The sequence below is a fragment of the Typopeltis vanoorti genome, chromosome 3 (assembly GCF_054136105.1).
Source record: "Typopeltis vanoorti isolate ZY-2024b chromosome 3, IOZ_Tvanoo_1.0, whole genome shotgun sequence".
Lineage (NCBI taxonomy): Eukaryota > Metazoa > Arthropoda > Arachnida > Uropygi > Thelyphonidae > Typopeltis > Typopeltis vanoorti.
The window spans coordinates 47,783,225-47,802,708 of NC_143551.1; the positions used below are offsets into that span (position 1 = coordinate 47,783,225).

The 19,484-nt window shown below is 33.9% G+C and overlaps 1 protein-coding gene across 1 annotated transcript in view; it reads right to left on the minus strand.

Annotated features, from left to right (window-relative positions):
- The window catches only part of LOC150108106 (metabotropic glycine receptor-like), an 89,789-nt gene that overhangs the window by 29,324 nt on the left and 40,981 nt on the right, over positions 1–19,484 (minus strand). Inside the window, exons 2-3 of the mRNA XM_090416241.1 lie at positions 10,433–10,541; positions 298–677 (exon numbers count right to left, since the gene is read on the minus strand). Of these exons, the coding sequence (XP_090272367.1) occupies positions 298–677; positions 10,433–10,541 (489 nt within the window). The remainder of the gene's footprint in view (positions 1–297; positions 678–10,432; positions 10,542–19,484) is intronic.

Below are 19,484 nucleotides of genomic sequence, written 5' to 3' on the forward strand. Positions count from 1 at the left end.
TTGTCATCTCCGCAGACTCTCAAGACTCGAAGCAAAAGGCCAACCCACACAACTGTATATAAAAATATATAAGTAAAAATAACTCCTCTAACTCCTTTTCTTTTCCAAAAAGAATAAGCCGTTTAACCCTAATTTTTTTCAATATAGTGCATGGTAACTGTCTACGCTTAGCCATCACTGATAGCTGGCCCAAAGCTGTCCGTGATTTTATAGGTATTAAGGAAGAAGGTTTTTAAAATTAGTGATTTTAATGAAAAATTTAAAAAAACATTTAAAATTAAAAAATTATCACTTAACGAAGCGAAACTTACCTTCGACTTTCGTAACCTAAACACCACAATACCTAGAATGATTGTAATTGTGGTGCAAAAACTTTGAAAGCCCAATACTAAACTTCTCAACACCATACTGTATTCCACAAAACACGGGCTATCGCCCAGGCACGTTTCACAACCAGTTCTGCAAGGAAGACAACGAAAATCATCCGGATACACACTAGCGCCATCTTGCTCTGTGCGTTTTTTCCTTAAAATTGTTAATATATAAGCTTCTTCTACTTCTTCACCGGTAAAATAGTTCATACCACTTCCACCACTGTCGCTAGGGTAGTAGTAGCCAGCTTTGCAGCGACATCTATAGGCACCTCGACGAAATCCCATTCCTGAGATGGGAACACACTGCAAAGAAAATGGAGTAATAAATAAACAAACGTTGCAAACCTCATCGAATTGTAAGTATATATTTCTGTAACTAGTTAATAATTTATATAATTAAATAATTATATACCTAAATAATTTTTTTAAGATTTCACACTACTGACATTTTTCACAAGACTGTGTGTGTGTGTTAATCCAGTACTTATTCTTCTGGCCGGAGCGTCTTTTCGGGATTTCCAAGCACAGAGATACTTGGTAATTTACTACATGAATAAGTATGCTTATTGTGCAATACCAAAAGATCGTAATTGGCAATATTTCTAGCAAACCCTTTAGGTGATCGTCTTTGGCTCAGCGGTTTCACTGTGATGTTCTTTAGCTGAAAGACCCGAATTCGAATCCGTCTAGGACGCAAGAACCTTTATGAGGGCTTCACATCTGAAGGTGAGTGATCCAGTCTCGTATGGAGGTGGTCAGTTTTTCATCCCACATAACAGACAACATACCTGCCATAAGGGTCAAATAGGGTCACATGCAACATACAGACATCGGAGACTACGGGAATAAGGATCAACCAACCTATTCCGTCGGTTTTGGTTTTGAAGTCCTGAATAGTATAGTGTGAGTCTATGCATATGCATAAAACAGAACTGGACCGTTAGGCCTTACTAAACCAGTTTTGGTACTTTTATCATAACTGATTGTTCCTTAGGAACCCACCACTAATGAGTACTAGTTTGACAACCTACGCTTATGAGTACTCTATCCAGACTAGAACATCTTTCGTATAATACGCTAACATATTATCTTGTGAACTTCCCTTTATCTTTCTTTCCTAAACAGTAACTTCTGCTTTCTTTCCCGATGTTAGATGCTCAGGGAATAGAGGGTCTATTCCCCAAACATCTAACGGAAAAAAAAACTACCTTTTTTTTCACTTCTATTTAACAATGAATATTTGCTCTCCCCCACCATCACCATCAAACACTCCCAGGACATCGGTCCCGTCCAAATTTTGGGACATGCAGCAAATAACTAGCAAATAGCTGCTAAATTTAATCTGATTCCAACCCGCCAAGTCAGCGTGGAATGTCAGACCAAAATTCCCCGTTTATTAATAATCACAAGTGATATTACATAGAACGACCTTACAGCCAAAGCCATACTGAGCAGTTAATTCAGGATAAAAGACAGTTTTTGTTATAAGAATGGCGACTTAAACAAAATCTAATGCGGAGATCTAAATTTGAAATCTAACGAATCTAACAGAATCTAGGAGATCTAACTAGGAGATCTAACGAATTTAAAGAAACAGTGTAAAATCAACACTTTTACACATAGGATTATTGGCGAAATTATAATATTATTAATAATATTAATAATTAGTATCAGCAGTAAATAGGATATAAAATCGGGTTTATAACAAATGTATGTTCTAACGTAAATCATTCGTTTGATGAAATTGAAAATTTTCTGTAATTAACCAGTAGAAACAATAAATCATAAACGACTATTTGACATGATCATTATTGGAGATTTTAATGTCAAATTTTTTTTAAAAAAATGTACTAAAGAAAAACATTTAAATGCTATCGAAAATTCAGTTTTAGTGAATGAAATGAGGAGGAGAACGTCTGAAATATTCCGAAGAGAAAAAGAAAATTTTTCTTCAGCAATTCTTTTCAATATTTTTTTTTTTCATTTTAGAAACAAAAATAGAAAAATGGATACAGAGAAGTTCAAATAGGGTCACATTAGAATTATATATATATTCTGTGTCAGACAGAAAGAACACCATATCTTAAATAATGTTAACACTGGAAGCAATCATAGACTGATAAGGAGCTAACATTAAGATCGATAAGGAATGGGAAAGACAAAGACTGGTGAAAATAAAAGAAATCCAATACATATCAGTTTCTTGAGAAAGCAGAGTTCAATGTGCCGACAAAGATTACAAGAAGTTATCAATGGAATGGAGTAGAAAAACGTAGAAAAGTACGAATAACTTTTAAACGTAAAAAAATTAAAAACATTGTCAATGCGCTAACTGTTGATGATGACAGAGAATCAGAGAATATATTATCAAACATTGGTATTTGTTAAGAAAACTGAAAAGAGATGAATAACAAGAAATAGTGGAATATGTAACATCATTATAGAATTATGTAAGACAACCAGAAAAGAAATATATAAAAAATCAGGAATTGTCACTTACACAAAACATATTGAGAAGTTAATCCAAGCCTGAAAGAGTTCCCACAAGGTCACTTTTCTTACGTAAAGGAGAAACTGTTTCTATTTTTTTTTCGAAAGAAAATTCCTCATTCATGTAGTTAATTCAAGTTCCAACTGTTGAAGATGAGATCGAAGCTAGTTACTTGTTTTGATTAATTTAGACCCATAAGAAGATCGTTTACTTCTTTCTCTTTAATCATAGGAGGTTTGTAGATTCATAAATACTTTCATTTGATCTTAAGGACTTCGTATTCACACCGGAAGCAGAATGTTCACCCTCCAACTGTATGGCAGTTATCTGGAGAGCAGGAAACTCTAAGAACCACTGGTTTTAATGGTAGATTTGAGCTTGGATAGTTTTGCACAGAAAATCCAAATGCATTAGTTCAACAAAATATATTGTGCAATCTTTTGGTCCTATCCAAATCATTTATTGAGTTAAATTAGCTTTACAGGGCGTTAATTTTCACTTTATCATTCCTGTAATCACGAAGAGTTCAATTTTTCTATGTTGGTCCCCTATTTCCACCTAAAGGAATGAACGTATGCGGTCCTTATGATCCAAGTGATGTTGTCGACTGCACACAAATAACAGAAGCAATCCTCTCTGGTTTTATAACCAGAAAGGATCTGATAAAGGTTCCTTGTACTGTAAACATGATTCGAGCCTAGATCTTTACGACCAAATGGGCATTAGTGTTGTCGACTGAACTACGGAAACTTGGGCAGGAAAATATAATGTTCCAAAATCTTATGAAAATACAAAACATACCTGAAAACAAATATTTTTATGCAATTAAATAGCTGTGCTATAGAATTGGATTCAGCATTAAAAAAATTCATGTGTTTAGTATTGTAATAAAATGAAAGATATAATTCATTTAACTTATGAGTCCAGAAATACATTATTATTTCCAACCAGAAATAATTTGTAGGTCGAATTTGGTTTTATTGATTGTACTGAAAAATCACGTTTCAAAAATCACGATTTTGCAGCTTTAAATTTAATTTAATTTAAATTAAATAACAAATTTCAAATTAATAATTTATATGATCAAACTGGATAATTCGCCTCATTTATCGTTACAGAAAACATTTTCTTGTGTGTGCCGATAAACTACTACAAATAAGTATTCAAGTTTCGCTCCTTCTCTCTTCAACATATCCCCTCTATATACCACTCACATCGTGCTTGCCGCTTTTAAAAACGTTTTATTCCTGGAGGGCTGCTGCTGACCGACTAGTAAGAACAAATACAGTACTCATAAACAACGCCCTACACGTTAAATAAATAAATAATCAACATGCACCTCACTTTGATCAAACTTACTGTGCGTTTTACGATCTAAGCAAATTTGATGCTTTTCTGTTTGATGACTGAAGCCTTGGTTTCGAGGGCGTAGCTGTTAACCCGGAGATCTCATTCCCAGTATAAATAACATTTCTGAAGGTTTTTCCCTCACTGTCAACCATTAGTTTGTGATTGTCAGACAAATGTTTCGAGACAAATTTTGCTGAAACTTGGCGCATTCCAAATTGTATCAAAATGAACCAACGCATTGCAAATCGAATGTGATTTCTATTACTGTTTTTCTAAATAAAGTTATTTTCACTGCAAAATTAATAAAGTTGCTTCCTGATAACAATAACTGCAAACAACAACAGATGAATACTGCGATTTTTTAAAAAATTCTGATTTGTCACAGTTAAGCTGGCCGATTGGAATTTATCAAGACTGGTGTCCAGTGGTATTTCTTGTTCACAAATATGATAATTATTCATGATTTAGACATAATATTCAATACATTTTATTAGTTATTTTGGACATTATCCATAAATGTTAGTTATCTTAACTATTCACTACATAAGGACTCTTTCAATATCATCGACTTTTCGGCTAATCCTTCGATAGTAAGCAATTTGCCATTAGTATTTGGTGCATACTCCTATACATAAATACAGTACGAGTATGTCTTTCTCAAGTTTTATGCATAAACTAGGAAGAAACTTCCAATCCAATTAAATAACAGAATAAAAATCCTTTCATTTTAAAAATTTCAAACCGTAAATCTCACTTTTCAGTTACTTTTCACTATTACAAAAAAAAAAAAAAAGTAATGTTCAAAAGAAGTTCATTAATTTTAGAATATCCTTATATCTCCGTATAGGTTACAGATGAATCCTTATTCATTGTATAAACATGATGCGAGTTAAAAATTAGTTTCCGGAAGAGGAAAAAAACTACTTGCCTGAGCCAAAGATGGACTAAACTCGGGAACCGATCCCAAAATCGGTCTAAAAAAAAGGTTCCGCTATTCGGAGACTAGAATCTAACCAATAACGATCTTTCTTCGGGAGATCTAGCACTATGGACGAACGTCATTTCCAAATAAAAGTATTTTTTTTTTTTTTACTTTATTTATTTTGAACAGTGTGTGAACTACGCCTATAAAAAGTTGTAACTCTATCATGCAGTTTAGTGCCGCTAATAGGCTAAAGGTTGGTGGTAGTTCTAATGATGTATCGGTAGAATCCGACTGCTGGACAAAGGCCTGTCCCAAATACTCGGTTTGAGTCTACTCGCTTGCGACCCAGTCCATCTTGGAAAAATGTGTGTGTGTGTGTGTGTGTGTGTGTGGTAGCAATCATCCATACCGAGTGGGATTCGGACCTGTATCCTTTGTTGGTTGGGGACCGGATAAAATATGCATTCGAACAAGACCAGTAAACAAGGTCTAATTTCCTTAACGGTCAATAGCTAGATGTGACTTACAGCGTTAAGTCGAAGTATATTTAAGGGTTTTGCTTTTCCAAACGATAAACGCACCTATGTTTATAAAATTAAATTTAATTAAAATTTCATTCTGATTTTCTAGAAAAAAAATGTTTTGCTAATTCAAAGAAGAACAAAATAAAACACCTCAAAACCAAAGTAGCTAGATCTATTAATAATCATGAATTTTAGGAGCTCATCTCTTGTATTAAATGTTTAAGTAATATTTCTTTTCATTGAAGAGCATCCGTGATAAACAACTGCTGTTAAAATCATCATCGATTATTTTGTTCATTATTTATTACATCTTTCATGAGCACAAAGTAGGAATTTGACAAACTGTTCTGCTTCCTGCTTTTGATGTTCCAATTATTTCCTTCCTTCGATTTTCTAATAAGGTTATTTGCGAGAGCAACATTTTATAAATATAATATGCGCTCAGTAATAGTTATAAATAATGTAATTAATTAATAATTTAAGTGATAAAAGAGACAGGTCTCAATATTTTTATGTGACCTCTTACATTACATTTGTAAACCTATAACACATTAGTATTTATGGCTGTGTTGAGGTTTTATTTTATTTTTGAATGGTTTTTTTTTTTTGATTTTTTAAAGAATCTGGAAAATTTTGCGTTAGATACCAAACATGGAACTTTTTAACTCACTTCAAGCCTCCAATAAGCAGGTCATATTCTCACACAAACCTAGCGCTAAAATTCATCTATTTCTAGGCGTTCACAAATATTCATTCCAATTTCAGGATTCGAGAGTGTAGCCTGCCCACTTACTAACTAAAACAATTGGCGATATTTAAGTAAAGCCAGCTCTAAAAATTAGGAGAATCCCTGGACCACTCCATAGTGGCCGAAAGACCGTCCAACTCAGCGTTGGCTCCACTCAGTGACGGGCTCCCCCACCACCGAGCAGAACCGCTCATATTCAAGGGAAAGGCATTCACCGACAAAGCCCCTCACCTGGTCGTGCCAGAGACTCAAATTGCTCCCTCAAGGCAAAAACCTTCAGAGAGCGAAACTCAGCGTCCGTTTAGTCTCCTCTTACGACATGCTTGGATTTACATTGGCGCTATTCTTATCCCGGCCAACACACGTGCTAATTAAAACAATAGAACTTAACTGCATCACAACCAGTTCATTTTTTCGCTGATTATCCTTATAGCCCTTATAAGGACTGGCTTAAAGGGGCGAAGCAAGAAAGCTTTTCATCTTCCCCGTTATCTGTAGAGGACAGTGTAGGGATAAGGTGTTATTGAGCTATTATATCACCTCACGGTCGATCAACAATTGTTATTGATGATCGACCATTATGAATAAGATGTTATTGAGCTATTAAAGCTCTGATCATGGCAAGAGGGTAACAGCAATAGCCGAGCCTCAGTTAGAACTTCATTGGCTACAACATTGCCATCCATTACCTTCCAAAGGTATTAATCACCGTATCTCACCGTCGATCAACAATTGAATCTCTCGCTATGATTATTTTACATTGACAATTGACATTTATGTCTTTAGGGGTGAAGCAAGATGCTTTTCATATTCCCCGCTATCTGTAGTGGTTGCAGTGAAGGTAAAATTTATGAGCAGAATGCTCGCCCTGATTGGGCATGGAGATTATGCATCACTGAAGGAGGCCAATATAGCTTTTGGTCTTCTATATTTGAATATGTCCGTTGGATCGTATGCTGTAGCTTGTTGAACCAAATCGTTGGGATGTGTGGACGTCTTTAGGAAAAACTTGGTGGCTAAGGATCGTAAAAAAGAGAAAATATAGGGAATATTTGTGTCTCTGTGGAGTTGAGTGTTTCTAACATACCACGGGGCGTTCAGAATCATTCTCAGGCACTTGTTCTGCACTCGCTGTATTTTGATGATGTTAGCATTAGAGGTGTGGCTCCAGGCCGGAGAGGCATAGGTGATTATAGGACGAATCGTCAACTGGTATAGCTGCAATTTGATTCTGTTGCTGAGTTTGCTATTTCTATTAATTAGCGGATAGATCTGTGCTATGGCTTTAGATGCCTTTGTGCATGCAGACTTGATGTGCTGATTGAAAGATAGCTTTTTGTCGAGAATCACACCCAGGTAATTTGTTTCTGACTTCCAGGGAATTTTAGTATTGAATAGTAACAAATCTCCTACAGAAAACATTGGCCTTTTTGAGAAAAGAACGGCTGAGCTTTTCTGGGGGTTGACTTCCAATCTCCACTTAGAGAACCAACCCTCCAGCTTCAGAATGTTTTCTTGAAACTTTCTGGTAATGAAAAGGGGGTCTGAGAGATCTGAATAGTATTGCCGTATCGTCCGCATATAGGGCCAAAATGGAAGTCATCGGATTGTGTGGGATGTCTGACATGTATACAGAGAACAGCAATGGAGCCAGTAGAGATCCCTGCGGCACTCCAGCAAAGATGTGGTGCTGGGAGGATGTAGAACCGTTGATTTTTACTTGCATTGATCTATTTTGAAGATATGAGTGGATTAAATGAACCATTTTAGTGAGATACCGGCTGAGATAAGTTTGTGCAGGAGTCCAAAATGCCAGATTTTGTCAAATGCTTTGGATAAGTCTAGGAAAACAGCGCCTGTGCACTGGCGCCAGTTGTAGCTGGTTGTGATGTATTCAACAATTCTGTGGATTTGCTGGGTAGTACTATGGTGTTGCCTAAAACCAAACTGTTCTTTTGGAAGGATGTTTAGGTCATTTATTGAGGTCTGAAGTCGTGAGAGGATGACCTTCTCTGCAACCTTACCCAGATTTGAGATGAGACTGATTGGACGATAATTTTGGGGTAGGTGTGAGTCTTTGCCTGGCTTATGTATGGGAATTACGTCAGCCAGTTTCCAGGTGGAAGGAAAATAGTGAAATCTTAAAATTGCATTTATTATACTGGTCAGGTACACAACTGCCCTCAGGGGAAGAAGTTTAATCACACGATTAGTAATGCCGTCTGGTCCAGGAGCTTTTTTGTTCTTTAGATTTTTAATAATGTCATATATCTCAGCAGGTATTATTTTACATTTTACACGACATATAGCATATTAATCTTTATGATTAGATATAAAAGGTGTTTTAACACTTTTTAGAAATAAATTTAAAGTTTAAAATTATTTCAAAACTTTAAATGTTATTAAATTCTATATATCATTTAAGTAGATGTTTTATATAAATATCTCATAACTGTTCTAAAATTTTGAGTTTTTTATGTTAAAGATATTTTACACGTTTTTATTTTGGTAAACTTCAAATAGAGCTTTTATAGCGCAGCAGGTAGAGATGACGTCCTTTAGTTTGAAAACTCCAGGTATGAATTTCTTCTAAAACCGAAAGAATTTGACAGTTGAGTTGGTTTTTCAACTGAATGTGTTAGCCAATTAAAAACAATAAACGTCAAAGAATGCACGCGATTAGCAAAGAGGTTAGGGAGATGGGATAAAGAAAAAGGGATAAATTATAAATTTCCCTACCTCGATCATAGCCTGAACTAACACTAAATTGGGATTTAGTGTTAGCACCAAATTTTTGCAGTATGCGGAACAAAATATTGTTATTTAACCCTGCGGAGGTCGCAGCTGATCTGACAGATACATGCAAATTGTTTATATAAATATTCTTACACAATTCAGTGTATAGCTTGGAGGTCATGAGTAGCTGTGCATTCATATATTACGAGTGATATTCCACACTTTTTATGCAGTCAGTTTGGGATTAACACGTGTTATGTAAAGATTTGTAATATTTGATAGTAAATCGTATCTGAGAGATACCACGACATCCGATGTCAGTATAGTATTGGTTTAGTTGTTTTATTTTTATTTTATTTACTGTTGAAAATGGCTGGAAAAATATATCGACAGGATAATCCATCAGATGTTGAAGAGATTCAATGAATGTTACTCGAGTCCGAAAGTGAAAATGATATTTGATCATAAATTGTATCTCAGAGATACCGCGACCTCCGATGTCAGTATAATATTGGTTTACTTTTTTCCCTTTCTTTCTTTCTTTGTTCAATAATTTCTAGATTATAACTGAAAATAAATAAACCATCATGTATTATATTTTCAGTGTTTGTTCTTTAAGTTTTATCGCATTTTAGCACATACCAGTAATGAATGTATCTCTCAGATACACGCGACCTACGCTGCAATTTTTTCGCGTGCGACCTCCGCAGGATTAAATTGTATAAAAAAAAATAAATAAAAATAAAAATAATTCAAGAAGCCAAAGTGGGATAAATATCAGGTAAGACGAATTATTTTAGTCTATTTAGTTATAAATTTATAAACATAACTGCATCTATAAAATCAGAAAAAATTTCACTTAATTTTTTAAAAAAAATTAAACAAACAGGGAGATACGATATACTTGAAAACACCTATTTATAGTAATTTTAGAACATTAGCGATAAAATCAATAATTGCTCTGATCATTTTCCTTATTAATAGACTATTCTAACAACCAAAAACCTAAAACTTTGAAATTATGTAAGGAATTAAAATACAAATGTGCATTTAAACATTTAATTTATTTAATATATTCTCGTAAATAATGTAAGGCTAATGAATACTCTTTATCTACCATATACAATATTAAGGATTATTATTTTCTCCATAAAAGTAAATAACGATCCATTAATATTTACTAATATATAGTACTAAACCTGTATAAACACTTGTCAGAAAAGTAAATAAAAAGTTCAATAATGGAAACAGTAGAATTCATCGTAACTTGGAGGCGCTACCTACCTCTGTGGAAATGACGTCACACTTGTGGGTTCTAGCGAACATGGATTGGTCCTCAGCACACTGATTGATGTCCACGTCTTTCAGATCAATGCTCACTGTGGTGACGCCTCTGTTAGAGATATTTAAATACCAATTTAATAGAGAAATGATTAAACTAAAGAATCAATTTATTGCTCTTTTTTTTTGCCTTAAGTACTGGCGATTATATGGAAAGAAATGTAATAATAGAACAGATAAATGAAAAACTCATTTTTTGTGATAAATGACCTAATAGTCTTCTCACGCATTTGTTAAATCTTTAGGGTGTGACAGTCCTACCATTCTCTACTAGACGCCTTTGTAATAATTTCTTTTCAAAAGGTGTAGGGTTTTTCATTCCGAAGAAGTGTCAGTATTATATTTAAGGTTAATGAAATTAAATTACTATTAAATTTAATTAAAATTAATTATGGGAGATGTAATGAATATTATAGTAATTCAATTGATATTATTAATTTAATTTAATTAACCATTAATCAATGAAACGAATATTATATTAAAACTATGTAATGAATGTTATATTTTAATTTTAAATAATAAACGATGCAGCAAAAAATATATTATTTTTTATTTTAGATTAAATTAAATTAATCCATGAAACAGTAATTGCATTTTAATTTGAATTAAAATATAAATGTCCTTATAAGGACTGGCTATAGTCCTTATAAGGTCTATAGTGTCCTGAATATTATATTTAAATAATAAATTTAAATATTTTAATTAAAGGTGTTATACAAATTTTAAGATAAATTTTAAAATATAAAATTATTTGAAATAATAAAATAACAATTACTTCTCTAATAATATTTACAAATAGTTTATATTAACTTTTTAAATTAAAATTATAGAATTATATGAAATAAAAATTCCAGATTGTTTCTGACAAGAGGAATTTCTCTCGTGATGAGCGAAATTCCTCTTGTCAGACTATCTGGAAATTTGTAATTTTTTTCTCAGAGACCAAAGTTAGCCTTGTTTTTCCAACCAAAGAAAATTTAAGTGTTTCAAAATCTTATAGACCCAATGTATATACGATTTTGAAACACTTAAATGCAAATACCAAAGAAAACATAAAATTAAACACCGAATTGAAATTAGAAGAATTTCTAAATTACTACACAGAATTGTGGACAGATAAATATTTTAAAAAAGATAACTGGCAAATAATTAAGAAAATGGAAAGGAAATAACTAAAGAAGAATTAGAAATCAATCTGAAAGAAATAAGAAACGGAAAATCACCTGGAGAAGATAAGCTAGGAAATGATAAATGCGCATGAATAAGACTCAAAGAAAGACTCTTATTATTTTTAAATAAAATCTATTCAACTGGTATCCCCCCAGTAGAATGGATAAAAGCAATTGTGATTCCTATCTTTAAGAAAGGTAATAGAGATGACCCTAAAAACTATAGAGGTATCAGTATACTAAATTCCTGTTACAAAATATATAGCAGTATCTTAAATAGCAAACTAATGAAATATTCCGAAAACTTTATTCAAGAGGTACAGAATGGATTTAGAAAAGGACGATCATGCATAGACCCGGCCTTTTGCCTAAAATTAATAATAGAGAAAAGAAGAGAATACAATTTAGAAACACATATTGCATTTATTGACTTTGAAAAAGCATTTGACAAAGTCAAAAGAAACATATTATTTAACATATTAAAAGAAAGACAAATACCAAATAATATCCTAAAAGCTCTCACAAGTATATATGAAAATAACCAAATACAAATAAGATTAAATCACACAAACTATACGAGAGAGATAAATCAAGGGGTCCCCTCTCAGCAACTCTTTTTAATATTTACTTAAATGAAATAATAATAAAATGGAATAAAAATTTACATCAAGGAATTAAACTTTCTCCTACAGTGAATTTAAACACTCTCCTTTTTGCCGACGACCAAATAATAATTACAAACTCTGAAGATAACTTACAGAAAGCTATTTTAGATCTAAATGAGATAGCCAAAGATTATGGTATGATAATATCAACAGAAAAATCAAAAACTATAGCCTTTAAAGGACAAGATCCAGCAAGAACTAAGATAGTGATAGATAACAAGATTTTAGAAGAGGTGAATTCATTTAACTACCTAGGATGTATGATTACATATGAAAATGAAAAGATATAAACCTAAGAATTGCAAAATACTGTATTTAAAAATAAGAGGTTTAATTAACTCTATATTTAAACCGAAATTTAAACCGAAAAAAGAAACCAGACTAAAAGTATACAATACATTAGCCCTACCAGTCTTAATGTATGGAAGCAAAATCTGGACAATAAAACAAAAAGACAAACAAAGATTAATAACAGCAGAAATGAAGTTTATGAGAAAAACTGCAAAGTATACCCTATTTGATCACAAAATAAACTATGAAAGAATTAAACCAAGAATCAGTAATAGAAAAATTTTAAAAAATATAAACACAAATGGATTGAACACGTTCAAAGAATGAAATCGGAAAGATTACCAAAACAAGCCTTAAAGTACAAGACATTAGGAAAAAGAAAACCAGGACGTCCTCTTAAACGATGACTTCTAAGGCCGGAATAGGCCATGCTAGGCCTAAATCTTTGATACGCATGATGATTATGATTTTGAATCGTTAGCCAATAAACACTATTTGATTACAACCAAAAACTAATTTGAACAAAAGAATTTCAGCGTACATCGAAAATACCAAATTCCTTTTTTTTTTTAATTCCAGTAACTGACAGCTGAGTTATTACTTTATGCAGTTTTTAAGTGTTTTTTTTTTAGTTAAGATGATGTGCTCAAATGGACTGATAAAACAAAATTCACTTTAGCTCAACATTTTTTTAAGTATCCCCAATGCTATATGTCAATAAAAATTGGTCCAACCAGACCAAAGAAATAACTGCGTATGAATTGACGAACAGACAAAACTAATTTAAGAGGTGCTTCGGTGTTTTGTGAAACTCATCAGAAAAATTATCTGAAGATAATTATATTCGTGATTAATATAGGAGAGCGATATCTTCTCCATGATTTCTTTTCGCTGCCCAGAGGAAAGTGGAAAAGATAAAGCCATCTTCTCTCTCTCCATATCTTTTTAATTTTTTATATGGTGATATCTATTTCTGTTTAGATTCCATTTTCCTTTTCTATTGCTGGGACTCAGTCTGAGATTTCTTAAAATGTTTCTCTGCCTGAAGGTAGCATTCTCAAACTGTTAACTGTTAAACCTGATTCCGAAATAGCAATTTGGGTTCAGTATTGGACACAGCACAACTCGGCAAGTCCACAGATTAATAGTATAACAAATAATTATAACTGGAAACAACATACGGGATGTTTTCATTTTCATAATATTTTATGTGTAATTTTTAAAGGTGTACAAAGACATTTTATTTTCTGTTATTATTTTATTATTTTTATTTTCTCTTTTATTTATTTTACTTTTCATTTATTTATTTATTTTATTTTTATTTACTTTGTTTTATCTTAATTTATTTCGTTTTGCATGCGATTCAGCGAAGAACATTGCTACAAGACGCAACACACATAAAGATGTTATAAAAGAACAAATAGTGTCTGATAAATTTTAAACTGCTCGGCTAACCAGAAAAAAAATAAAATAAAATAAAATAAATAATAATAACAGGAAGCGAGAAATGTCTACTGAGTTTTTATAGGTCTTGGTATATCTCTGGAGTTCCTTATAACTACATGCAGTTGAATAAATCAATATTCTAATATTATATACTAAAATAACCTAAATAAACAGCGCATTCAGCAAACTCCCTTGTAAGGAAAGAAATCTTCTTATTAATATGGAAATTTCTATTTTAAGTATCACGTAATGGGTTGCTTAAAAATACGCTGAGTCTCTCTCTAATGTTTAAAGTATTCTCTCATACTTGTTAATCAAGTGTGTTTCACAAGTTGATTGTGTTTATCTGAAAGTTGATCAAGCGTCACGAAGTCTGATTTTCATACTACTCACTCTGCGGATGTAAACAACTTGTCAAAGGATTCGGCACTTGGGAAGTTTAATGCTTGTTTGTAGATGGAAGTAACCGAACCCTTACATTTAATTTTCGGATTTGTTGAAGTAGATGTATGGAACGAAAAAGGATTAGAATTTTAATAAAGGACTTAAATCGCTAATTTATATGTGGTAATATGATAAATAATGATTTCATATGTATGAATTCAAAAAGTGACAGATTATTGCAGTAGAAGAACAGAAAGTGCTGCTGCGTATTTGGAAAACTGCTGGTGAGATGAAACCATTAAATCAATAAGCCACTAGATGTAAATGAATTTCATTGTCCGATGTGATACGACTACTTTGCTCTTTGGTAGTCTGAGGTAGCCATGTCTTTGGCTCATTCAGTACGCAAAAATTGAAATTAAAGACTAAGAAACGTATAGATCTGAAAGGCTTCTGTTTGTCATAATAAAATATTTGGCTATAAAATATGGCTGCATCCATAATATCCTCTATTACAATATTTTACGTACACCAAATTGAGGATTTCAGCTCTATATTTTTAATAAATCATTATTCACTTATCAAGAGTTCACTTACTATTACTTTCTTATATATGATTGCTATGCTATGATATGATATTGTTATAGATTTTACTCTATAAGTATCTGATGAGAGCAGACATAGCTGTTTGGTTGGGGAAACCTAATTTAATAAAAGACAAATGAAAACGAAAACACCGAAAAACGGCATCTGTGAAAAAAAATACCATGATAAGGAAGTCCTTAAAAGGACTGGCTAGATGGACAAAGCAAAAATGCTTTTCATATTCCCCTTTATCTGAAGAGGGCAGTGTAAAGATAGGGTGTTATTGTGCTATATAAAGCTCTGATCATAGCAGGAGGGTAACAGTAATAGCCGAGCTTCAGAACTTCATTCGCTTCAGCATTGCCATCCATTACCCACCCTGGATACCCATTTTAGTCACCTCGTACGACATGACTGAGCTACATTGGGGCTTATATGTAAGTAAAGCCGTCTCTAAAAATCAGGACGATTCCTAGACCACTCCATAGTGGCCAAAAGACCGTCCAACTCAGCATTGGTTCCACTCAGTGACGGCCCCCCACCACCACCACCACCGAGCAGAACCGCTCATATTCCAGGGAAAAGCATCCACTGACAAGGCCCCTCACAGGGCATGCCGGAGAACATCCTCCTCAGAGACTCAAAATGCACTACCAGGACAACTCCTCCGAAATAAGCCCACCTCACCGGGAGCAAAATTTCGGAAGAAACCTGAGAGAGCGAACTCTCGAAACTCAGCGTCCATTTTAGCCACCTTTTACGACATGCATGGAATGGGACTATTCTTATCCCGGCCACCACACGGGAAACCATGATAAGGAACCTTATAGTCCTTATAAGGACTGGCTTAAAGGGGCGAAGCAAGAATGCTTTTCATCTTCCCCGTTATCTGTATCGAACAGTGTAGGGATAAGGTGTTATTGAGCTATTAAATTAAAGCTCTAATCATGGCAAGGGGGGATAACAGCAATAGCCGAATCTCAGTTAGGACTACATTGGCTACAGCATTTCCATCCATTACCCTCCAAGGGTATTACTCCCCTTCAACCAATTCTGATTATGCTTTCAGAACACATGATAAGGAACGTTTTAGTTTTCATAATTTCATATTTTATGTGTAGTTTTAAAAGGTGTAGAAAGAAGTTTTATTTTATTTTATTATTATTTTTTTATTTTCCCTTTTATTTTATTATCAGGATTATTGTCCATTATCGGAGCAATAAGAAGTCGTGGATGACTCAAAAATTGTTTGAGGATGCCTTAATCAACTATTATACGAGTGAAATAAAAAGCTATTGTGTGAAAGAAAATGAAGAATTTAAAATTTTATTAATTCTAGATAACGCTCCAGGTCATCCGTCTTATGTGTCTTATAGCGGTGATCTTCACCAAGTTCAAGGTCATGTTTCTCCCACCAAACACTACTTCATTGATCCAACCGATGGATCAGGGAGTTCTTGCAGTGTTTAAGGCTTATTATCTATCTACGGATAGCTTTTTCGCAAGCCATTTCTACGACTGAAGGAAATGATCAGACTCTCAGGCAATTCTGGGAAACATTCAACATTTATCATGCTATTAAAAATATTGCTGTGGCTTGGGACGAAGTGACCTCTTAATGTATGAATGGCATATGGAAAAAGACATTAAAAAGGTGTGTGCATGATTTTGGAAGTTTGTAATAGTGGGCCTAGCAAACAATCTGAATCTCGAAGTGAATGATGACGTCATAATCCAACTCATAGAAAGTTCCCCAGAAGAGTTGACCAACAAAGGATTGGTCGAACTGGAGGAACAACGTGTTGCAGAAGATGAGAAACGAGAAAAGGAAGAGGGAAAAGAGAAACAGGAACAGGAACAGGTAGCTAAACAATTTACAGTGAAGGATCTTGCAGAAATGTTCTTTGCAGTTAGCGATGTTCTCACAATGGTTGAAGTGATGGACCCCCAAATGTTGAACGCTACGTAATAAAAGAAACGAAAGTACATGATGCGTTTGCTTGCTATGAACACATTTATGATGAAAAGAAGAGAAGGAATAAGCAAAGCACATTGGACATTTTCATCAAAAAAAAAAAAAGTTACATCAGAAGAACAGAAGCCTGATCGTTCACACAGGGAAGTTAATGAAGATGTGATTGTTAAGGAGGATTTGGGTGATTATTTTCCTGTTTTATAGTGGCAGTAACGCACAGTACAGTTTTATAATAGGGTGTAAAAATTAAAATGACAGTATAATTATTAAGGTTAAGTCCCTAACCCCTATAAACTCTGTTGATTTAATGTATCGACTTACGTCCTGCCGGATGGAACGGAACCCGGAAGTAAGTCGAGAGATGACTGTATAAATATATGCACCCACCTCCAGTCTTTCAGATGAAGAAATCAATAATTTCTCTGCTGATCTCTCCAACACTTTCAGAGATCGTACATGTCACCGGAAAATTGTAATGGACGACTTTAACTATAAAGTGGGCGTGAAATAATAGGAATAAAATGCTTTAGGTATGCAAGGTATGGGCCAGAGACTTGTTGAGTTTGCAAAAAGCGAGGACTTGCATGTAGGAAATACGTTTTTTTAAAAAAAGCGAACTAAACGACAATGGACCTGGAGATCACCAAATGGAGAAATATTTACTAAAATTGATTATGTTATGGTAAATAATGTGAAAATACTAGAATATGTATCTGAATATAATATTACATCATTTCCTAGACTTGACAACCGCGTCAAACTCATACGAAAAAAGTGACTGGCTTAAAGACCTCTTAAGTTATCTTACGCAAACCGTTTCATTTGCTTAAGCTTACAATGAAAGGTTTTATAAGTGCCGAATGGTAGCACGTCTAAATATAAATAGAATCCTACTCGACTTGCTTAATTCTACTCTGGTAAAGAAAATAACCAAGTCACAGTTTTAACAAAAATCAGAAAATGATTCAGTTAAAAACACCAAACGATATTAAAATACAAACTCGTTTTATCGTTTGCCTTCTTGTCGTTTGTTTTGTTTACTTTAATTGAACGAGTATAATTTTTTTTTTCATTCTGTAGTGCACAGTTCATTTCACTTTGCTATTAATAAATCAACACGTTCGTTTTATAAGATTGTCTGTTATTGATATCAAACAATACTACATTTCAGTATATTCTCCAACACAAGCTTATTGTATAGAAAAACGTGCTAAACGTAATAAAACTTGCGTACTCGAGTTTCCCACTTTTTTCCTAGAAGCTCTTTTGCTATATCAGCCCAAAAAGCAATCGATATAAAGAGCCACTGACAACACAACTGCCGTTAAGAAGTGTTTGATCTCCCAGTTAGATGCACAAAACACCGGGTCTCGTTATTGCATTAGATGAGGACGCTAGTAATAGGATCATGTGTTACTTGCCCACCAGATGGCGCAATGATTGCTTCGCAGCTGGCTTTTTTTTTATGTTCATGTTAAAAATAGCCGCGCGAAGTAAATGAAAGGCGAAATAGATATAAATGCTTCGGATCAGTCGGTATCTGTGTGTGCACTTTCTAGTTTTTCTTGTTTATTCTCTGCATCGCAACCATATACAGTAGCAGTAGATGCTGTCATGTGACGTGGTCATTTGAGTTGTTATGAGTTTCTGTTTTTAATCCCATACATACAACAGTATGTGACAACAGCGAGTACTTGAAGCAGTCTCCAAAATATTAATAACAATAATAAATTCGCGAATGCCTTTTATTCACCAACAGGAGTAAGCAAGACCGTTTTAGTCCTAACTGCTGCCCACCAATTTCATCGTCATAATAATAAATAATCAATTCTCCAATACCAAAATACTTTCATTCTTTTTGTAGAGTAAACGTCACAGATTTCTCCCAATCTTTTTAAAAATCTATGGGTTGATCTTCATCTTCCATGATCGTCGCAGTTCAGTGAATTTTTGCGGCCGGCGATGGTCCTAATCCTAACTATGATGTACTGCTCATCTTGAATTTTGACACAAGAAACCTTTGCGAAAAAAATACCCACAAAAATTATAGATAAACAGTTTAATTCAGTAACAAATAAGTACATGGTCAAAAACAGCTTAAAATGAGATTGTCAAAGTGTCAGTAGTCATCCCTCACAGCAATACAGAGCTCACGATGATGCTTTATACTGTTTATAATGGCGTCCAGGAGGTTAGTTGGTAATAACAACCATTGCTCCTGCAAAGCTCTCCTAAGAAGACGACCAATCACCTGATATAGACCACTTTCGTAAAGCCTTCTGCACACAGTGGAAGCAGATACCTGTAGTCGAGGCGAGGTCAGATCGTAGCTGATTCGGTGAACAGACAATCGGAGATATTGATCAGCCACTGCGTTTGTAGTCCGCGGCCTTCCTTCCTTCATTGTATCTCTGGGATGCTGTTCGTGACTGTTGGAATTGTGAACCACGGAAAGACTCAATCACAACCATCTGGCTACC